Source organism: Hypanus sabinus, chromosome 12, assembly GCF_030144855.1.
Source record: "Hypanus sabinus isolate sHypSab1 chromosome 12, sHypSab1.hap1, whole genome shotgun sequence".
Taxonomy (NCBI): domain Eukaryota; kingdom Metazoa; phylum Chordata; class Chondrichthyes; order Myliobatiformes; family Dasyatidae; genus Hypanus; species Hypanus sabinus.
Window position 1 is genome coordinate 76606735 of NC_082717.1, and position 24047 is coordinate 76630781.

Consider the following 24047-nt stretch of genomic DNA (forward strand, 5'->3'; position numbering starts at 1 on the left):
GGTTCACTCATCCTGTCAGGAAATGTAGAGGAGGCTTGACTCAAAAACAGAGCAGCAGAGACAATATAACAGTAAATAATACTTTACCAATAAACAGCAAAATAACAAGTCATGAGGGCCCACAAAACAAGATAGAGCAGATATTGAACATACCAGGAAACAATGTAACTGAAAGCTGGGAACAACTGGTTGAGGCTAACTGGTTTGAAGGGCAAAGAAGTTCTGCAGATGCGAACAGGGTTTTAATAGGTTGCCGGTGATAAGTTGGAAACCAGTGGCAAGTGACTCCTGGGTGGAAACTGGGAGGTGCCTGCCTGTTGAGGCCTGACACTAGTCCATGCCAACCATGATTCCCATTTAAGCTAATTCTATTTGCCTGTGTTTAACCCATGTTTCTCAAAACAATTCCCATCCATTCAAGTGTCTTTTAACTGCTGTGAATGTACCAGAATATACCACTTCTGGAAGCTCCTTTTCCTTCGGAGTGAAAAAGTTGCCCCTCAGGTTCCTGTTAAATCTATTCGCTCACTTTCCAAACCTATGTCTTCTAGTTCTTGATTCCCCAGACCTGGGAAAAATTATGTGTGCGTTTGCATTCCACTGACACTCCAACACAATATTTTCAGTATTCCCACACTTTCTGCCTCAACTCTCACATTGTCTCTTACCTTATTCCTTTAATAACACGTGTTGGAATCAGAATGTTTCCATGGGTTATAGTCTTAGGAAGCCATGTGGAACAGGAGGAGGAATAATACTGTTTCCTTAGAACAAAAAAGATTGAAAAGGTTTGGTAGAGCTGATTGAAACAAAGAAAGATTTCTGGTTGAGAAAGTTGTGATCTGGACAGCACTGCACAAAGGGAAGGTGAAAGCAGGTGTATGGGAAGATTCAGGAGAGGGTTAAATAAGTACTGAACTTATAATAAAAGAGATTTTTTTTTTAGCTATGAGAAGTAGATGAGTGAAATTAATTGGACAGACCTATCAAAGATCTGACCCAGGCACAACAGGTTGCTTGACCTCTTTCTGGTCCTTTTAGTATAATGATACAATGCCATGAGGTATGAATGTGCCTGGACCATGCCATGGTAGTCGCAAAAGGGCACACAGTAGCCCAGAAATGGCCAATTGGATAGTCATCCTACTGTTGCTGGTAGCTCATCACAGAGAATCTTCAATTATGCTGCAAGTCTGAAATGTTATTGAGAGTTATAAATTCAACAGGTAACATAAATGGCTGAAATGCATAGTAAAAAAGAACTGCAGACAAGTTCAGTGGGCCAGCCGTTATGGTTGAACATGTTAAAGTAAAGTTTGCTGCACTGGGAGGGCTGGAGTTGGATGCACAACATGGATTTAAAGCTCTGTATTTCTATGGTTAAATTACTTGGTGCTTTTGGAAAATTTGTAATTTACTAGTTGACAGAAGTCTAATGAATGTCCGAACATCTTAGTGGTACCTAAAAGGTGACTTCCTAGAGATCTACAGTGATGAAGTTCTTATGCAGCAGGAGCAGAAAATAATACCCAGAGGCAATTACCCAGGTGTGCTTATGCTGCTTATTTGAATGGTCTTTCCAGTTAATCCTGTTCTGCTCTGCAAGTGAATGGATATGCTGCTATGTAAGTGAACTGCTTTGTCCTGGATAGCGTCCAGTCAGTCCTTCAGTGTTGTTGGAGTTGCTCTCATCCAGGGAAGTAAAGGGTTTATCATCACAATCATAGATTGCCTTGAGGAGTCAAGAAGAGAGTTGCTCCTTTGTAGGGTATACTGCAACAGACCTGTTCTTGTAGACGCCGTGTTTGTGCAGTTGCCCAGTTATGTTTCTCATCAGTGGTCAGCCTCAGAGTGTTGATGGTGTGGGACTCAAGGATGCTCTAGAACTTCACAGGCACAAAACACTAGAGGAGCACAGCAAGTCAGGCAGCGGCTTTGGTGTGGAATAAAGAGTCAACATTTTGGGTCAAGACCTTCATCAAGACTGCTGTAGAATTTTCAGTGTTCTTTGTTTTCTCAGGGATAGTTATTTCCTGTGACCTGTGTGCATGAATATCATTTAAAACTTAACAGCTCTCTATTCATTCTAATAGAAATTTATTACTAAAGTTTTTGATAAAGGTTGTGAGCAGATAACATAAAGCTCACCAGTATTCGAATAGATTATTCCAGGACTATGATCATCTTAGTTTCTATTCTAGTCTCTAAAATGGGACTAGAACCCAAGATAGACTTCGAGGCAAGAATATCCTTAACTGAGCCATAACTGACATGCTTGTCTTAAGAGGCACAGAATTTACAGTCTGAGAAATAAAAGAAGGTCTGTGTGGTTGGTCTTCTTTCAGATTGATGCCCTTGCTGAGATCACTGCAGCTGTGGAAGGGAAGGTCGAAGTCTTCTTGGATGGCGGTGTGCGGAGGGGCACTGATGTGCTGAAAGCTCTTGCCTTGGGTGCCAAGGCTGTTTTTGTGGGGAGACCGATTCTGTGGGGTTTGGCTTATAAGGTAAAGAGGAAATTAGTGAATTATGGATTAATGTGGCTGGGAAGTGTGGTGGGGGGAGGAGGGAACATTATTGCTTTAACCCCATCGTCATGCCATGCGCTTCACTCTTACATCTTTATTTCTAGGGTTGGGAAGGGGAGGATAATGTGAATAGGGGCATTGCCATAAGGTGGGTACTGTTGGTGACTCCAATGCTGTAAGTCTAGTCACTCCAATTCAGTAGATATCAAACAGGCTGGAGGATAAAGTTGTAGAGCAGACATGGGTTACTGGTAGACCTCTCTGCTTCCTAAAATTTGAAGCTTTCTCAAGAGAAATATGGGAGGACTTCTATCCATGCTGTTCTTTTTACAGACTCAGATCTCCAGAACATTCTTTATAAGTAATCAAATCCATCTGGAGTTTATCATTGTTGTAAGAAACATGCGAACAGCAAGACTGGCAAGCTGATGATGTAGACTAGATCAGCTATAGTGACATTGAGGAATAAATTAGTGGCTAGAACACTGGGCTTTTCTCCATTATTCTTCCTCAAGATAATGTCTGGGGCCTTTTATGTCCATTGGAAAGAGCAGAGAGTATGTTGATATAATGTCCCACACAAAAGATATCCTTAGCAGTGCAGTCATCCCTTAGTGTTACTTGGGGTATCAGGTTATTTCTTAATGCTTAAATCTCTGGAGTGGAACTTGAACATATGACCTTTGGATTTGACAGTGATACTGACTTTACGGTGTTGATGTAAAAGAGATACAGTTAAAAAAGAGTGAACTCATAAATCCAGTAATTAGAGGCCAGTTACTTTAATCAGTGGTGGATAAATCAGTCAGCCAAGACATAGGTTATTCAAGTAGAGTCACCTTGGATTTGTTAAGGGAAAGTCATGTCTTTTATTAGTCAATGTATAGAATAAAAGGGCAGAGAGATTATTGTGGCGAAAGTCAGGCCACAGTTGAATACCATGTGAAATACTGTTTCCACTATACAAGAAGAATATGATTGCACTGGGAGGATACAGGCAAGGTTAACAAGGAAATTGCCAGCACTGGGGAAAATTAGCCATGAGGAAAAATGGCAAAAAATGTTAGATGCTGGAAATAAGTAGACTTCTTTCTCTTTGAAAAAGAAGAGGCTGAGGAGAAACTTAACTGAAGTATTGAAAATTATGGGGGGCTTATATAGAAACAAGAGTAAGGACCAATTTCCTTCAGCTGAGAGACCAAAAACAGGGAACATAGATTTAAAATAATTGATGGAAGGATTAGAATGGGAATGAGGAAGCATTTTAAACCCTGAGCGTTGTGGGGATGTGGAATTCACTACCCAAAACTCTCACTTTATTTAAAAAGTGCCTGAATTATACTTAAAGAGCTATAACCTGCAGAATTCTGGATTTATCACTGGATGATGGGATTATATTCGTGACTCTTATTTGACAGGCACAGACTTAATGGGAAGATTGGCTTTATTCAAAATGAACTTTCTGTGATTCTGCTCTTAGTGGAACCCTAAGTTTTTCATCATTCCAGTCCAAGGCTTCTGATGAGTAGAATTGACCCTGAACAATTAGATACACTTTAGGGCCTACACTTGTTTTGAGGATCCTAGGCAAAGTTTATTTTTTAATTACATCCTTTCTTTGAACAACAGGGAGAAGAAGGTGTTCATAAAGTATTAGACATACTAAAGGAAGAATTCAAGCTAGCCTTGGCTTTGGCAGGTTAGTACCACTTATTTTAAAAGCACTGTGAATCGTATCCTGTTGAAGGTTGAAAATGGCTAGAATATTCGTTCAGAAATCCCATCAATTTCCTTGTCCATATTTCTTTGTTCAGACGGCATTCCTCTCTTTCAGTTACCTTAAGAATTAGGAACAGAATTAGGCTATTTCCAAAGGGTTATATTTGTTCCTTAGAAAAACAGCACAGGAGAGACATGTTACAGAACTGTTTGCCCTTTTATCAATCAAATTCCTCCTTTCTGGTGTCTAGAATTTCAGCTTTAATCCCTTTGCCCTCACTTCTCCATTAATCTCTATGAAGGGTCTGTGTCACCCAGGTCACTGTATATCAAGCAGTCATAAATTAGATTCTATTTAATGCCCCTTTTTTTTGTTGTTCTTACAGTATGTGTTTGGCTGGATGATAGAATCCAATGCAGTCCATTTGTCAAGTAGTCTGAGATAGGCTGAGTAACCTGTGTACTGATTCATGCCTGAACCAGTAGGGTAGAATGACAATGTCCTCTCTCAGGAATTGGGTGTGCCCCATGGCAGCCACCGAGTTTCATTGACGTATTCAATCTGGACAAAACGTATTAGGATGACTCATGCTGTTGTCTCCCTCTTGAACTCACAAAAATGCCACAGCATGGAGGAAGGTGGTTTAGGTTCTCCTCAAGTATTCTGTTGATTGGCAAGAGGCATTGACTTACCGTCTCAAGAATTCTGCAAAAGGAAATGGGCACACAATGAGTAATTGAAGTTAATCAGTATTGGCTTTCTTACAGTTCAGGCAATTATGAAAAATAAAGTCAAATTCAATTTTATTGTCATATGCAGAAGTACATGAGTCTTTAGTTGCAATGAAAAGCTTACTTGTAGCAGCATCTAGGTGCATAGCATCAGTGTCCTATTCCTAATGGAAACATAATTTAATCATGAATTATGAAAGGAAGAACACAAATGGAGCAAAAGAACATCCATTGTCGTGCTAAGTGGTCAAAGTGTTGCTATACTGAGGAATCTGCAAGAGGAAAGGAAAGTGGAACTAAAACAAGAAAAGGTATACATGCACACGAAGCCCTTATCCATTTTGCTTGTTAAGCTCAAAGATTTGAGAGGTGATGTTAGAGTAAGCAGCATGAGTAACTACAGTGCACTTTTGTAGATAGTGTTCACGTTGCCATCACTGTGAGGCAGGAGTAAATGAATGATTGAATAGTTCGGGTGGTTGATGGATATCAAACAAATAAGTTGCTTTCTCCTGGATGGTATCAATCTTCCTGAAAGTTATTGGAGTGAAATCTATCCAGGCAGCTCAAGGGTATTCCATTTGTTATGCTCAATAGCAATTTTTTTTGAGACAGAGGTCAATATCCTCTGTGTTGCTGATGTCCCTTAATGGCCAAACTCAACTTTTGAAGTAGTGCCTCCTTAACCCGGACTCACACTATCATTTTCAGACTGTAATCCATTCAGGAGTGGTGACTGTAGCAGTGAAGCTGCCACTTTATTGACGACATGGCTGGTTCCCTGGGTTGTAGCCATTGTCTGTAGAAGACTGCTCTATCAGTCTGGACAGGCTCATGGAACAAGCATTTTCTTTGTGTGTCTATTTAGTTTTTTAGCCAAAAATAAAGACTTAAAAGCCAGGTACTGCACAAACCTCTAGTCATTTAAACACCACAGTTCAATGATTCATTAATCTTCCATTCTTGAAACAATACAAAGCTAACCAATGCATCTGACCTCATAACTTAATCATATCAGCATTGGTGTCTTTTCTCTAGGAAGCTCCATCCTTCAATCAATGGGAAGAGAAATAGTCTATATCCTGCTGTTTCATTATTTCAGTACTTTTCCTCCACAGTTTACTGATGAGATATTATATACAGCCTCTGAATGGGAGTGGGCATTAGGGAGAGCAGCATTTGCTAGCTACCATGGGGCTGCGGGCTTCTTCTGCCATGTGAGAACTTGGTTGCAATTCTGATTTGAAAATTGTTCAGGTTACAACCTGTAGTCTTCATCAACTTTAGTGCAGAGGAACTGAGAATTGTGTAGCTATATATCTTTCAGTCCACTTGCCTTCCTCATAGACTTCTATCCAGAGCTTCTGAATGGGATGGCAATGTTGAAGTATTGGCTATCTCAATCCACAACAAGTGCTGGGAGGCCATTTTATTCAGGTTCCTTTAAAACCAGAAGGAATACAAAGCATTGGCAGTACCAGTGCTGAAGTACACTTTGGGCCAGATTGCACTGGTAGACAAATGATGGTTCCGTATTGAGATGCTGACTAACTGCAAAGTGTATGTCACTGTGCTTCGGACTTCCACGTTTGCACACTGTAGCCTGGAAAGCTTAGGGCATGAGATGTAAGATGTGAGGTGGTGTGAATAAGTGAACAAATGGTCAGGCTGCCTCTCATTCTGCCCTTGCACTTACTGCTGAGTCCACAGACCTTCCTTAAATTACCGAGCTAAGGAATTGGACACACTCACATCTGTTACATCAACTTTACTTTAATCATAGCTGACATATCTACTGTTGTCTTGTTCAGGTGAATCAGGTCACCAACCTTCATAGTGAAGGAAAATAGTGCCTCATTGTGCTTTAATTCTTTAAATACACCTGGTGGCCACTTTATCGTACACCTGCTTGTTAATACAAATATCCAATCAGTTAATCACATGGCAGCAACTCAATGCATAAAAACATGCAGACATGGTCAAGAGGTTCAATTGTAGTTCAAACCAAACATCTGAATGGGGAAGGAATGTGATCTTAGTGACTTTGACTGTAGAATTATTGTTGAAGCCAGACAGTGTGGTTTCTAGGGTTTACAGAGAATGGTGCAAAAAGCCCCAAAATATTATCCAGTAAGCAACAGTCCTGTTTGGGGAAACAGCTTGTTAATGAGAGAGGTCAGAGAAGAATGGCCAAATTGGTTCAAGCTGACGGGAATGCGACAATAACTCAAATAACCATGCATTACAGTGGTGGTGTGCAGAGTGGCATCTCTGACACACAATATATTGAACATTGACGTGGGTGGGCTGCAGCAGCAGAAGGCCACGAATATACACTCAGACACCACTTTATTAGGTACAGGAGGTATTTTACAGCTGTTTCTGAATGACTCCAATGATCAGACATCTGCAAACAATGGGAAAGGACATTGATGCCAACAAAGTGGCCTGTGAATGGGGCCTTGGTTTCTGCTGCCTGTAGCCTTGTCACGCTGCACAATCTCCTCCTCTTCATAGGGCAACTGATTCATGAGGCTGGTGATGTGATGCTGCAAAGGAATAAGGGCAAGCATTGGGAAGGAGTGGAGAGCAGGGTGATTTCCAGTGGAATGTGGAGTGGATCCAGTGCCGTCCAGCAGCACCAGAGCTCTGTTACACTAATCACATGTGCTTACCTGTATATGAGGACCTGAGCGGACATGGCTTAGACTTAATCTTCAAATGCTGAAAGCTTCAGTCTTCTTCTCTTCCTCTAGATTTCTTTTATAGCCTACCTCCTTGACAGAGACCAATGGCTCCATCTTGGTACAGTCCTCCAACAGAGCATTTGGCAAGTTCACTGTGTGTTGGTGGGTGAGGGCAGATTCCACTAAAGCACTCCTACAGAAGGGGTACCCAACCTTTTTTATGTCATGTCCCTCTTGCCATTAGCTGAAGGGTCAGTGGGCCTCAGATTGGAAAGCCCTGTCAAAGAGGGATTTGAAGATCCAACTCAATAGAACATAGAGTGCTGTACAGGAGCAGGCCATCTGGCCCACGAGGTTGTACTGAATGAATTTATCTAACGGCACCTAATGACTTCTGTCTGTACATGGTCCATATACTTCCATTTCATGTGCCTGCTTAAGAACTTTTAAACGGCTCTATCACTTCTGCCTCCAACACCACTCCTGGCAATGCATTCCAGGCACCCACTACCTTCTGCCCGCATATCTCCTTCGAACTGTCTCGCCGCCACCTTAAATACGTGCCCTTTAATATTAGATATTTCAACACTGAGAAAAGGGTATTGGCTGCCTACCTTATCTATGCCCCTTATAATTTTGTGAACTTCTCAGGTCTTCCCTCAGCCTCAACCATTTCTGAGGAAACAAACTAGTTTGCCCCCCCAACCTAATGATGAAATTTTCTTCTTTGCCCTAACCACTCTGATCCTATACCTCTGAATGAGATCTAGGGGAGAAAAGACAAAAGAAGTTGACTTCAAGATGCCTATATCAACACTTGTACTGCTGTTATATCTGGCTTTTGATTTTGGACACAGAGTTGGAGTTCCTGAAAGAAAAAAGATCAAGAGAGAGGCACTGTTAACAAATCGGTGTTTCTCAGTGATTGTATACACTATCGTGCACGGGATATCTTTGATGTTATCTGAGAGTGAAATTGTCACTTCTGAGGGTGCATTGAAAGTCATGATTGCTCCTGAGTGAGGTCTGAACATGTTAATGGGTGTACAAGCTGTCATTGTTCACTTGGGTGTGTTACTCACTGTAAAGATGCAGCCACAACTCATACCAGTTATGTGAGTATCACTGTCTGTTTCAGCTTGTCATTAATCCCAACACATTCATTCCGTTATTTCAGTCTAAGCAGGGACATCTGTTTCAATAATTATGTCTGCATGTGTTCACTTGAGTTTCTTTCAGTGACTAATGTTCTCTTACGTTTACGTGTCTTGTATTTACTTCTCTGCTTTGTAATTGTGGGTTTGGTTATTTTTGTTGCTGTGTTACTTTGAGTACATCTTCCCAAACTATTGCTGACCTTCCGTATGCTGTTATACAAATGTTAAAACATAAAATTAACCCTCTCCTGGCTCCCAACACTGGAGGGAAATCTATTCCCTTGTATAAGCTGTTGACGTGGGAAAACCCGATCAAGGTCCTGGCGGAATTTGGCGGGCCTGGGACGGGGAACATGGAATTCTAACCCTCTTTGGGAAAGCAATTTTGTAGCTGAAGACAGAGAACATGGCTGGATTATCCTCTCCATTTCTACGTTATGAAATGTTAACAAGTTGTGAATTGGTTTGGATAATCTTCTTCCACAGGACAAAATATGAAAATAGGCCTATAGGGTATACTGTAAAGAAAGTAGTTATTGATTGTTAGTTTATTGTTATCATCTGTACCTAGATACAGATTACGGCGGGGTTACACCTACCAAAAGAAGTGTAAGGCACTCCTTCCCTCTGCTAGCCTACAGGTCACCCTTGGGCAAGGTGTAACACCTGCTTAGCCCCCAGTCAGGGTCACATGGAGCCATGGGAGCAGGTGGTGGATGTCCTTATCACAAGTCCTAGTTATGTGATTACTGACGCCAGGCAGACAATCTCTGAAGAATATTGATAAAGACACTGCCCAGAAGAAGACAATGGCAAGCCACTTCTATAGGAAATTGTGTCAAGGATAATCATGGTCAAGACCATGATCGCCCGCAGGACACGGCACATAATGAATGAATGAAAACCAAGATACAATGAAAATCTTTGTTTTGTATGTCATCCCTACAGATCATTTCAAAACATAAGTATATTCAAATCACTTAACAGTGCAAGGCAGTAATATTCAGTGTTAGTTATGGAGAACAGACAGTGCAGGCAGACAAATAAGGTACTTGGCACATGATAAACTAAGTTCAGAGATCCATTCAAGAGATTAATACGTGGATAGAAGCTGTCTTTGAGCTTGGTGGTGCATGCCTTGAAGCTTTTATGGCTTCTGCCCAATAGCAGGCAACAGAAGAGAGAATGACTGGGCTGGAAGGGGCCTTTAATTATGTTGGCTGATTTCCTGAGGCAGCAAGAAATGTAGACAGAATCAATAGAAGCGAGGTTGGGTTTCATGATGTGCTTAGCAGTTTCTTAGATCTTGGACAAAAACAATTGTGGTATTTCCAAATAAGGTGCTCTCTACAGTGCAGATGTAAAAATTGGTGAGGGTAAACAGGGACACGCTGAATTTACTTCAAGCTATACTGCTAGTATGACAATACCAGTAGGAAATTGAAGTTGCTTTCCCTGAGTAGTATCCACTAAGTGCAGCAATCATGTAGAGTTTGGATATAAAAGATTTCATGAATTTTACCTCATCCATCCCATTTCCCTGATCTGGTCAAAGTCTGATGGAACGTATGTAGAGTGCAGTCAGTGCTCTGTTCTGTTCTTTTTGTTAAAATGCAAAAGGTAAAAAATGGAATGGAAAGTCCTGCATTTGTATAGTGTCCTTCATGATAGCTGGAGATCTCAGAGCACTTAACAGCTATTTGTGCCTCTGAAGTGTAATCATTCTTGCAGCCAGGGAAACATATTCCTCAGAGCAGATTCCTACAAATAGAAGCTATACTGATATAATGAAAGGACAATACAATGGTGAAGCGGGCTACTTGCTCAGTAAGTTCTCCTGGTGAGAAAATTGGAAAAGTACAAAGCAAAAGTTTGGAAGTACTCAGTGGGTCAAGCAGCTTCCAAAAAGATAAAAGAACTATCAAGTCTTTGATGGAGACCCTGCATCAGGACTGAGAGTGGAGAGGAAAGACAGTGGAGATGGAAGTTTAAAAAAAGATTAACTATTTGTCACATACGTATATCAGGACATCAAAACCTACAATGAAATGCATTGTTAAGAAGCCTTCTTTAACCAGGCCCCATATGAGATGTCTAGGTTCCTACTTTCTCAGGCTCTGCCCATCACTTGGTGGTGAGAACAAATGGTCACATCCATTCCCCCATCCATTCCCAACCTCCACAACCCTCTCTGTGGGATTTATTCCTCCGCCCTTATTTTGCTGTAATGAACTAAATGTCAAATATGGTTGCAGGATGTCGCAATGTGAATGAAGTTGACAAGTCTCTTGTGAAGAGGAGTCCCTGGGCAACACCACGGATCTGAAGCCAGTCATTGCTGGAATGACAGGGAGAATTAGCTGCAGACTGTCAGATCCATCCAAGGGGAGAATGCATTCCAGATGGAAAATTATCTTTAGGTGAAACCACTGTAATCATGAAAGCATTGTTTCTTAGTCCTTGTGATATCTTGATTTACTGCATTATTTACAACTGGAAAATGGACAATATGATATATTTGCCTTATTGTTCTCTAGCTTTTTATCTAAGATAAAATCAGGTGCCAGGTGGTCAGGCATGATAATAAATAACAAAGAAAATACTGGAAGTAGTCAGCAGGTCAGTCAGCATCTGTGAAGCAGAGTTAAACTTCAAGGTCAAAAACCAGAGAATAAAACCTCCCTGATCATGATAAATGTGTTGTGTGGTGGAGATACGTCTTTACCAAAGGAAGGGTAAGGCACTCTTTCTCTACTAGCCTGCAGGTCATCCTTGGGCATCATGCAGCACTTGCTTAGCTCCCCCAGGTCAGAGTCATGTGAAGCCATGGGAACAGGTGTGACTGGTTGTATGAGCAGCTGGTTCATATCACAGGTCTTGGTTAAGTGACCACTGACACCAGGCAGACAATGTCTGAAGAGTCTTGATAATGGCTGGGGTCACCCATCTTGTAAAGACACTGCCCAGAAGAAGGCATTGGCAAACCACTTCTGTAGAAAAATTTGCCAAGAACAATCATAGTCAAAGACCATGATCGCCCATGTCATACAACATGGCACATAATGATGATGATGATCGTGATGAAATTTACTGCATTTGTGAATTAGTTTGATTTATTAATTTTTGCAGGTTTGGACCTTACTGGTTAGATTAGACTGTATTGCATGTTGCTACTTGCCCTTGAGGTGTTAGCATTGAGCCATCTTTCTGAACTGTTACAATCCATAAGGAGAAGTTTCTCCTGGCTGGAGTGCCACTATTTTCACCTAATGATGGTGCAGAACAGCAATATTTGTTTACTGTAAGTCAGGATGGTGTGTTATCTGTTGAGAATGATGAAAGTGGTGAGATTTGGTCTCAGAGTAAATGAGAAAACCAGCTTGGAACTAAGTGAAGTGAATCTAAAATAAAAATCACAAGTGATTTAAATATCTTCTATATTTGCCAAAGAGGGATAGTAGAGAAATTAGGATTGAAATGGCACATTATTATATTTCTCTTCATAGTGGTGAAATTGTCTCTGTGACAATTCTAACCTTGGGTGCTGTCTTTGTGGAGTTTACCATGTTGTCTCTGTGCCCTCCAAGAGTTCCTCTGGCTTCAGACGTGCAGGTGGAAGGTTAATTGGACAATGTACATTGCCGTTAGTGTTAAGGTGGGTGGTAGAATCAGGAAGAAGTTGCTGGGAATGCTGGGAGAATAAAAGAATGGATGAATGTAGGATTAGTGTAAATGGTTGGATGGTGGTCAGCACGGGCTTAGTGGGCTGAAGGGCCTGTTACTGTACGACATCTCTCTATAAACCTATGAACACTGAATGGATAATTGTTGGGTTCTATATAGCCATTCTATATAAGAACATAAAAATTGAGGCAGAGCAGGGAGTTCTACCCCTGGGAGCTTACTCTGCGATTAGCACGTGGTTTGAATGAAGGACCATTGCTATAAGAAAAGAGGGAGGTCTCTTAGAAGTGAGTTGCATGGGAATTCTTTCTGCAGAAGGTGGTGACTCTTGAAATTCTGTAACCAGAGGGGTGTGGAGAGTAGATTACTTGAGCTGTTCAAGAGTGGGAAATAAGTTGTTGCACGATGATGGAATTGAGCGTTATGAGACACTGATACAGAAAAAGCATTAAGAACTAGAACAGATCAATCATATCATGAATGGTAGAGAAGTCTTCAGAAGCTGTGTGGCTTAATCCTATTCCTGATTTTTGTGTCCTTGTGGGCTCAGCAATAAAATGAGAAGGTACGTTCAGTGGGTCAGTGAGGTTAGTTTTATTCTATTACTCACCTCTAGTGATCCCACAATCGAAGTATTTCATGCTTCATGATGTCCCTGTTCTATCTCAAGGGGACTTCTCTTGCGTCCTTGGTAAATCTACTTCCTATCAGCAATACTGAGTTGGATTAGTAACCTATTGCTTTGAACACCTACCAGCTGAAGCAAAAATGAAGGGCACTGAGAAAGAAAGCCAGAAAAAGATGAAAACGAGAACTTTAATCATGTTTAATCACGGCAACAATAACGTAAAAAAAAACTGGATGAATAAAACAACACTCTTCAGGTAATTAAACCTGTCAATCTGTCTTTGGAAAGAAAGTAAAAGAAGTAAATGTTTAAATAGAATGTCTACAATATTTTCTAGCTTCTGAGGAATTCTACATATTTGTTGAATTAATAGGGCTTGCTTGAAGTCATCAATTTTCAAGTGATTATTTGCTATCTGCCAGATTTCTGAATTATGTTTTTAATAATGTCAGTGGTATCTAATAAAGAATGAATGTAAAGCCGTGAGGGACAAGGAATGAATGCTGTGATTCACTAAAATAAAGGATTTGAGAAGAAGAATGATGTGATGCAGTGTAGCAGTGTACTTCATGACCAGCTTGTTTGAAGGCTAATTAAACTACTGAAGTTGCTGATTCAGTTTAGGAAATTCTGACAGCCATTTTATACACAATAAGCTTTCACAAACTTCAATTTGTCAATGAACAGATAATATATTTGAGTAATATTGAATGAGGGATAACTATTGGCCACAACTCATCTTGTTTGTCATTGAAATAGGGTCTGACAAACAGCTTAGAGACTAAACTATTAAAGGGGTTGTCTGACAACGCAGTACCTTCTCGATAGTGCATTAAAGTGTAAGACTAACCTTTTTTCAGGTCTCTGAATTTACTCCTGTTATCTCTCAGGTAAGTGCACCACCAACTGAGTGATGATTGACACTGGAAGACATCTGAAAGTGAAGAGGGAGAGGACTGGTCATTTCTGGAGAGAATTCTGAGGAATTAGATGTGTGCCACTAAAAATCTCACCTACTGCTGGTGAAGAGAAGGAAATGTGGCGAATTTTCATGATCAAAGGGTATGGGAGATTTTACAGAGCATTATATTGCAAGGACAATAAGATAGTATTATCAGAAATTGTGTACATAATATAATTGAAGGTGATGTGTCCATCTCAGAAGAAAAGCTCTACTACCACAATACACCCAAATCATTCTTTTTGTTCTCCTGAAATATAAAGGGAAAACACATCAGCTGCTTACATTTGACAATGCCTTTAATGTGGTAAAACATTTTGCAGACAAAATCTGTTGTCACAAAGATGGAGATGCTAGAAGAAGAGATGTTAGAATGAAGTGTTTAATATGTCTTAAATCAAAAGAGAGTCAAGGAAAAAGAGGAAGGAATTCTAGTGATTTGTGTGCACACAGCTGCACAAGGCCAACAAAAGAGGCACAAAAAGATCAGGAGAAGAGCACGAGGTCAGAGAAGGGGTTGGTGGCAGTGGAAGGAATTTCAGAAGATAAGGCAGGGATGGCTCATTTAATCTCTTCTCTCATCCTCTACCCCTCTCTTTCTCTCATTGTCTTTTTCCTCTGACCTCACTGTCTCCGTCACTGTCCCTATATCTCTCTCTGCCTCACTGTCCTTCTATCTCTAGTCCCTCGCTTTCTCTGACCTTTCCTATTATCTCTCTCTGTCTTTCACTAGCCTTATGTTGCTCTCTGTTTCTCGGAACACAAAGGTAAAAAAATCATATTGATATTGATATTGTTGGAATGGGAGTAAATTATATAGAACATAGAACTTAGGAAGTACAGCACAGGAACAGGTCCTTCAACCCACAATGTCGTGCTGAATCAATTAAATTAGTAATCAAATGGCTAACTACACTAATCTCTTCTGCCTTCATGATGTCCATATCTTTCCATATTCCTCACATTCATTTGTCTGTCTAAATGTCTCTTAGAGGTCTCTAATGTATCTGCCCCCACCCAGGCAGCCACCACTCTCTGTGTAAAAGCACTTGCCTCTCACACCTGCCTCTCACACCTATTTTGAAATTAATAAGTTTCTACTACTTTCCCAGCTTGTATGATGAATAAGCTCTTCTTGGGCTTCCAGCTGAGTACAGGTATTAATTATAACTGACGTTTTGATGATAAACTCTGCCATCTTCTTCAGTGATGATACCTGGGCAAGTCTAGTCCGGTGGTATTTATACCCCTGTATTCTGGCCCTCCCACCTTGTTTACAATCGAATTCCAGTTCTTACTTAGGGCGAGACCTTCATCTTCATTAAAATTATTTTTGTCTAGTTTTATTTCAATTACCAGGCGGTCCCAAAAGCCACTGGCATAGCATAGTAGTTTTGTGCCATGGAAGTCAGTCCTATGGCCATTGCAAATGCAATGTTCTACTCCTTCCAGTTTCTCTAGGTAAACCAAAAGGGTACTCCTCCTGTGTTCCTTAATGTGGATTTCCACTATGCGTCCCGTCTGACCAATATATCCTACTCTGCATTCACGGGGAATCCTGCAAACAGCAGCCAACCTGAGTCCCTGGTCATTTTTCACCCGCATAAGCTATGACTTGAGCTTCCTCACAGGTCTGTGGATGGTATTAATCCGCTATTTCTTCAAGATTCTAGTGATCCTTCCAGAAACCATTGAAATATAGAGAAGAGAGTTTACTCTACCCTCTCCCTAGTTACCCTCTTGTTCTTGTTGAGTGTATGGAATGCTTTGGGATTCTCTTTTATCCTATGTGCCAAGGACTTTTCATGGTCTCTCCTGGCTTTCCAAACCCTTTCTTGAGCTCTTTTTTGGCTTTCTTTCTGTCCTGTACTCTGTGCAGTTGGTCTTTAAACACCCTCCACATGTCAGATGCGAACTTGCCCAAAAGCAGTTGTTCATAATTAACTCTCCTTAGTTCCTGCCTAATGCTTTCATAATGTACCCTTTTCCAATTTAATACACTCCTGCAAGATCATACTTATTCTTAACTGCTCACACATTGAAGGGTCAATAACCTCACTATGCTCATTACCTGACACCAGGTCTAGAAGAGACTTTCATCTTTTTGGACAATCTACATATTGAATTGAGAAACGCTGGATGCACCAATCAAACTTTGTCCCATAAAAACCTCTTGTTCCTCTAAACGTTCCAGTTTATATTAGGGAAGTTGAAGCCCCCCCGTGGCAATGACTGTATTGTTTTAACACCTTTTCTTAATCTGCCGGTATAGCTGTTCCTCAAAGTCCTAGTGGTTATTGGGGAAGAGGTCTGTAGTATAATCCCATCAGAGTGATTGTGCCATTCTTATTTTTGAGTTTTACCACTCCTGTTCCTCTCTCAACCACATTCCTGTAAAGGCAACATCATATCCATGGCCTCCTGAACAGTTGAGATGAAGCCACACTCAAGTTGAAGGAAAAACACCTTATATTTCGTCTGGGTAGCCTCCAACCTGATGGCACGAGCATTGATTTTTCTAACTTCCATTAATGCCCCTCCTCCCCTTCTTACCCCATCCCTAATTTTTAATTTTTAGTAATTTATTTTTCTCTCTTTCCCTCTCACAGTAACTCTTTCCCTGTTCTCCATCTTCCTCTGGTGCTCCCCTCCCTTTCTTTCTTCCAAGGCCTTCCCTCCTATGTTACCCCCACTTCTCCAGCCTTGTATCCCTTTTGCCAATCAACTTCCTAGCTCTAGGCTTCATCCCTCCCCCTCCTGTCTTCTCCTATCATTTTGGGTCTCTCCCTCCCACTCCCACTTTCAAATCTCTTACTATCTCTTTTTTCTGTTAGTCCTGATGAAGGGTCTCGGCCCGAAACGTTGACTGTACTCCTTCCTCTAGATGCTGCCTGGCCTGCTGCATTCCACCAGCATTTTGTGTGTGTTGCTGATCATAGTTCCAAGTACTGTAAGTTCATCACCTTTTCCCACAATACTCCCAACATTAAAATACATACACTTTAATCTATCCATTATTTTGCTTCTGCTTGTTGTCACTGGCCCTGGCATCTACCTTATGTTGTGTTCGATATTGAGGGATAGTGCAGAGAGACATCCGGAGGCCAGCAGGCAAGTTATCCAACCGAACATTATTAATAACACTCCTTGTACAATATGTGAACTCCTCCCATGTGGGAGTGGCTAACTGACTGATATAGATTAGGTGTCTGCAAATGAAATAACGTGAGGCATTTTAGGTTCAACGAAACCATAACATATTTTATTGAACTCCAAAACCTACACAATAAAAGTGCACTAAAAATCCTTTTATGTACTAACGTCATCATATCAGACCAGCCTCTGAAAGAGGAACTCCACATCAGTATCGGTGCTTGTGAATTATGTACATTTCTCCAAATCACCTTACCCTACACAGCCCCCCACCCCCCCGAGAATTCACTAAAACCAGCAATGTGAGTCTGCTTGGAGCTCGGATGAGCTGCCTGGCTCGGGTCCTGTGTTCCATCGGAGGAGGAACTACAGGTGCCTCTGGTTCATCCAGAGGTTCATTGACATGCTCATGGTAATGTTGTTATGACAGGGGCATGGTAGTGGAATACTCCAAATCTTGGTGAGCCATTTTAAGGCCATCTGCCAAAATATGTTCATGTTTACCTCTCTTATCTACCATAAAAGTCTTTTCTCCCCTTTCCAAAACGTGGAACAGGCCATCCTAGAGGGGCCTGAGGGGTTGTTGATGTGCGTCATGGCAGATGAAAACAAACGAGGAGGAATGTAGTTCACACGGGAACCTAGGAGTGCTGTATGCCATGATAGGAAATAGGAATAGGTTAAAAGGAATTGAAGTAACTGAGGTATGTGCAACACCGACCATGCGGTTGTGGTATCTGGAATTAAATCACTTAGCCTGTGTAATGGCTGCCCATATACTAACTCAGCCATGGACGACTGCAGTTCCTCCTTTGGAGCAGTTATAAGCCCCAGGATGACCCATGGGATCTGATCATTCCAACACTCATTCTTCGGGGTAGCCCTCAGAGCAGCCTTTAAGGAGCGGTCAAACCACTAGCACAGGCCATCGAACTGCAGGTGATACACTGCCAAGGTTCTGTGCTATCACAGCCCAGAGGTCTGAAATGAATGGGGACCACGGTCAGAAGAAATATCAGATGGGGGGCCAAAATGACTAACCCATGTGCTAATGAACGCCCAAGCCACGTCTGTGGCCATTATCGATGCTAGAGGGATGGCCTCTCACCGCCTGGTATGGTCCACCATGGTAAGAAAGTGGGTGTAACCATGGGTGGAGGGGGAAGAAGAAGAAGAGGTCAAACTGTTGCTCAGAGACCTCAGAAGGGTGCCAATGGTGCTTAATTTTTGCCCACTGGCACTCCACGCAGACTGCATGTCCTTTCTGAGGCTGTAGAAAACAAACTTCAGTGCAACTGGTTTCTGTGAGGCATTCCGGCCCAGGTGTTTGAGGCCACGTATGGAGTCAGAAGCAGTCTATCTCCAGTTTGCAGGCACGTTGGGGTAAGGGTGACTGGTTGAGACATCGCGCAGGAGAGAAACCCCAGCTTCCCTGAACTTTGCATCAGCCAATGCAGACCCATGACAGCTGTTGAGAAAGCCTGGACCTCCGGGTCAGTAACTGCCATCCCGGCATAGTCAATCCCTATGTGTATGGCCTCAACGGCTGGCTGTGAGAGGCAGTCAGCTACGGCATTATTTTTCTCTTTGATAGGTTGTACATCCGCTGTGAACTCGGATACACAGGCCAGGTGACGTTGCTGCCGTGCAGACCAAGGATCTGATATTTTGGCCGTTGCGTGCACGAGGGTTTTGTGTTCAACATAAGCTACGAAATGGCGACCCTCTAAATGAAATGAAAATGGCGGACAGCCAGTTAGAGTCCCAGAAGATCGCAGTCAAATGTGCTTCCCTTCGAAGGACTGAACTGGTGACTGAAGAAGGCGAGCAGCTGCTGCACGCCTTTAACCATCTGTTTGTGCACAGCACCCACGACAAAGTCCGCAGCGTCAGTAGTAATGGCCATGGATACACTGGGGGGCAGGTGCACCAGTTAGGTTGAGTTTATTTGGTATCATCAAATGCCCTGGTGTATTGCCTTTAAGTGCACTTAAGTGCACAGGGGGGAGCATAAATTCAGCAGCTCAGGGAATGAAGCGGTGATAAAAATTCACCATGCCTAATAGCCTGTGGTTTTTCAATAGTACAAGGTGTTGGAAATCAATAATAGTTGCTACCTTTGATGGGACCGGCTTCACACCTTTTACAGAGATAAGGTGGCTGTGGAAGTCAATGGTTGATAACCCATGCTGGCATTGAGCAGGGTTCGTAATCAACCTGCGCTGGCTTAAGCACTGGAAAAGTGTGTGGGGCGGAGATATGTGTTCGGATTTCGATGCACTGGTGATAACTGTATCATCCAGGTAAACAAAAGGAAAGTGTAAGTCTTTTAATACAGAGTCCATCAGCTGTTGGAAAGTCCAAACATCATGTGCAGGAACTCAAAAAGGCCAAATGGGATTATCGCAGCTGGTTAGGGAATGTTCTCCAAGCACAAGGCACCTAATGGTAGCCCCTAACCAGAATGAATTTGGAAAAAGTTAACTTTCTGGCTAAATGTACTGAAAAGTCTTGAATGTGTGGGACCGGGTATCAATCGGGGTTGAGGGCCTTGTAAAGGCATTAGTAATCACCACATAGGCGGCAACCACCATTGCACTTGGGGACCATGTGGAGGGGTGAGGGGCTATTCAACCATCTTTCCATGTTGGCAAACTCAGCCTTTGCAGTTGCCAGCTCGTCTGGGTCCAGTCTACGTGCGTGGGCATGGGCTGGCGGGCCAGTTGTGGGAATGTGGTGTTCGACACCATGTTTTGCAACTGTAGTGGAGGATGTGGGCTCGGTGAGGTCTGGGAATTCACCCAGCAGTCGAGTAAGCTCACACGAGGTGGTGCATACACTTGACTGAGTCATTGTGGGGAATTTACTGGGGAGCAGGGTCTTTGACATCCAGAAACCAGCAGTTGTTAAGATTGACTGACAGTCCTTGCACACACAGGAAATCTGCGCCGAGCAGACGTTTAGTCAGAATGAAGCCCGACAGGTAACATCACACACTGAAGCAGAGCGTCACCCATCATGTCCTGTAAGTCTGGATCTTGCTGCCGCTGGGAACCTCCAACAAGGTTTCATTGCTCTTTGCCTTCTCAACAATAGGCAACGCTGGCAGTACACTTACTTGAGCACTTGAGTCACTCTGAATGGTGTCCATAGATGATCCTGGCAGCTGGAACCTACGGTGTTCAAAGACCTCTGATGTCCTGATGCGCTGGTACCGGCGAAGCTGCAAAGCAATTGGCACTTCCTAACCTTCCTACCAAAGCATGCATGATAAATGCTCCAGCCTGCCGTTGTTTGTTTCGCAGTTGTGGGCATCCTTATATTTGGGCCTTGCTGACATGGCTTATTGGTGCAGAGAAAGGTGGAAGAATTATGCACTGTTGACTGGCTGAGTGTCATTTTAGCAAGCTCCCTATAGTCCTTCACAGGTGCATTAGCGAGGACAATGTGAACTTGCTTGAGCATTTGCTGCATGAAGAATTCTTTAACAATAAAACAAAGATTGTGATTTCCCAGGAGAGACATCATGTGGTCCATTAGCTCTGAAGGCTTACCATCACTGAGACTGTGTAAGGAGGGCAACTGTTTGGTGTGTTCAGACTCCGATAGTCCAAAGGTCTGTAAAAGATTTCTGCAAATAAAACGTAGTGAGGCATTTTATGTTAAACAAAACCCACAACACATTTTATTGAACTCCAAAACCTACACAGCACATCGTGCTAAAACTCTTTGTGTAATAACATCACCACGTTAGACCAGCCTTTTAAAATGAAACCCCAACTCAATGGCAGTGGGTGTGAGTTATGCACATTTCTCCCAATTATGTTACCCTGCAATAGGAATAATCCATTAACTACCACAACATCTCCCCTTATTGAAAAAAAGAAAAAAATGGGTATGCACTTCTTGTTTATAAAATTGTATTAAAGTTATAGTCACTGAAATTCAGTGATTCAGTGCACCTTACCCAAGCTCCTTATATAAACATTAAAAATAATTGCCAACTTAACACAAACAAGAGAAAATCTGCAGATGTTGGAAACCCAAACAACACACACAAAATGTTGGAGGAACTCTGCAGGGTAGGCAGCATCAATGGAAAAGAGTACAACAACTGTACACTTTTTTCCTAGATGCAGCCTGGCCTGCTGAGCTCCTCCAGCATTTTGTGTGTGTTGCCTGTGAGAAGATAGTTGTCTCTTTTCAGCTCAGATGTCTGTGCCTGCAATTTGTCATGGAAAGTCTGGGAACTCTGTGGGACAGAGAGATTCAGCATAATTTTTGGGAAGTTTTCTGCAAGCTTCCCATTACTTCACATAATCTCCAGCTATGTGGTCAGACCAGGCCACCACATGGATTGCCTTGACCTTAGGTGACAGGTTTCAATTCCTTGATGACCTTGGAAGATTTGACTGATGGTTTTGGTGTGGATAGTGGCAGGAATGACGAGTCTGGAGCCCTTTAGTGGTAAACCATCAAGAATGGTAAGAGTGTCTCTTTCAAGACAGTAAGGTCTGAGTTTGTGAGCTCTTCTTGGAACAGCTGGCCTTCCATGCTCACCTTGCATGACCTTGCTGCAGATATGGTCCTTTTGCAACTCGGCACATCGAGGCAGAGTCAGCTTACGTCCATTCACTTTTGCATGGCAACCTCGACAGAGTGTTTGGTGTTGTGGAAGATTTGCCGGGGACATGTTCAATGTCATAACAGTATTGCATAATCTTCATTCTGAATCTTGGCACATATGGGGGTAAGTCATCCAAGTGTCCAGAGAAGGCTGACAAGTGGCTTGTGGTCTGTTTCAGGTAGGAATTTAGTGTCTATCAAGTAGCAGTATCAGTGTTCAAAAGCCCACATGACAGCTGGCATCTCCTTTTCGATTTGGGCATAATGCTGTTCAGTAGGACTCAGTGATCTTGACGCATATGTCACCGATTCCCTCACACCACTGCAGTTTGCATAAGCACTCCCCCAGGCCAAAAGGAAGAAGTGTATACTGAGACATTGTTTGCTTTGTACGGATCAAAAAACACCAATGTTGGTGAGAGTTAATCTCTACTTTAAATGATGTGATTGACTTCTTCTGTGGTGTGTCTCAGATCCAAACATTTCTCTGAGAGAGGAGGTGATGTAGTAGCTTTGGTTTCTCTGCCAAATCTAGAGTGAATTTTCCCAGCTGGTTTACCATGCCAGAGAAACTGCGGATCTCTGACACATTCATAGGTTGTTCCCTGTTCCGAACTCCTGCCAATTTGTCTAAATCTGGTTGCACTCCCTTTGAGGACAGTTGCTGGCTTGTGAACTTCACGTTCAACTTGGTAAATTTGCATTTCTTTTTGCTGAGGGTGATTTCAGCCTCTCAGTTTCTCCAAGGCAGTTCCACTCTTTTGTCATGTTCCTCACTAGAGGTGAGTATATAATTCATGGAGCAGACTACTCCCACCAGGCCCACCAAAATTTGGTTCATCCTCGTCTGAAAGAGTTCAGGGGTTGATGAGGTGCCAAAAGGGAGCTACTTTAAGATACAGCATCCATATGGTGTGATATAGATTGTGAGCTGCTGTGACTGGGATGCTAAACGGATCTGCCAGAATCTGCCTTTAGTTTGGTGAAGAGCTTTGCTCCACCCAGCATACCCACTGTGTGCTCAACAGAGGGCAGAATAAACTTCTCCCACCCCACTGCATTATTCACATTTGCTAGATCTTCACTGTGCCTTCCAGCTTGGGAATAGGAACAATGCCTGCACACCAGTCAATAGATCCATTCACTCTAGTTATGATGTCAAGTGCTTCTATTCTCTCACGTTCAGCTTTGACTTTGTTCGTTGATGGGGCAGGTTTTCGCCTCCCTGTGGACGGAGAGTAGGGCATCACTCCTGGCCTCAGTTGGATAGGGTACTCTTCTTTCAGTACCCCCAGGCCTGTGAATAACTCCTGGTACTTCTCCTGTCACTGAACATGATTTAGTGAATCTAACCTTGCCATGAGGTTCAGCTTCTCAAAGGCAGGTTATCCCAGTAGTGGTGAGAAGAGGGTCTGAACAACAAAGACATCCTCTTTTACCTGTTTCTCATTTTTACGGATGCAAGCAGTAAACATTCCTTTCACACTGTGCTTATGTTTCCCTGGCTCCATGAGCTCTTTCTTTGTTGGGTTTAGCATGATGTCTGTTTACTTCTTCACTTTTGTGAACAGACATTTAGGGATGTCTGTGACATCTGCCCCATGTCCATTTTGAACGTCTGGGCCACATTAGGGACTGAACCATGGAACACTAGTTGTCTCTTTGAATATGGAGCCCCAAAGAAGGCTCTCTCTTCATCTGAATCACGCTCTTCTTTAACCTCCTAATGAACTGTTTTTGCGTGACACCAACTTTTATAATAGCCAGCTCTGTTGCATTGGTGACATTTCACTCTTTTGCTGGTGTTACGTACCCGTGGGTGTCTTGTACCTGTCACGTGACCATGATGTAATTGAAGTTATGCTGGACATGAGAGAATGGTCTTGTGATGGGGGAGTGATGTCATTTTCCCACCAGTGAGAGGTCATGTGGTAGTTTTTTTCAACCGGGTGTAAAAGGAGAACCCTACCCTGTGATGTGGGCAGTTCATGGCTGAATTCATTACTGACTCCTTGTTGCTGCGCATTCCGATATTATGACGTAATTTCGTATAAAAGTGGAGTTTTATTTTCTGCCTTAAGTCTCAAACGTTATTGCCGGCAGTTTTGCTATATTACTGCCAGTAAAGTCAGTGGAGAGTGAAGATTTGTCAGAGTTCAGACATACTGAAGCATT

At 42.4% G+C, this 24047-nt stretch overlaps 1 protein-coding gene across 1 annotated transcript in view; it reads left to right on the forward strand.

Annotated features, from left to right (window-relative positions):
- hao1 (hydroxyacid oxidase (glycolate oxidase) 1) overlaps positions 1 to 11779 on the forward strand; it is a 49497-nt gene extending 37718 nt beyond the window's left edge. The window contains exons 6-8 of the mRNA XM_059985363.1: positions 2346 to 2504; positions 4155 to 4224; positions 11076 to 11779. Of these exons, the coding sequence (XP_059841346.1) occupies positions 2346 to 2504; positions 4155 to 4224; positions 11076 to 11146 (300 nt within the window). The 3' untranslated portion in view covers positions 11147 to 11779. The remainder of the gene's footprint in view (positions 1 to 2345; positions 2505 to 4154; positions 4225 to 11075) is intronic.
- Positions 11780 to 24047: the final 12268 nt, after the last annotated feature.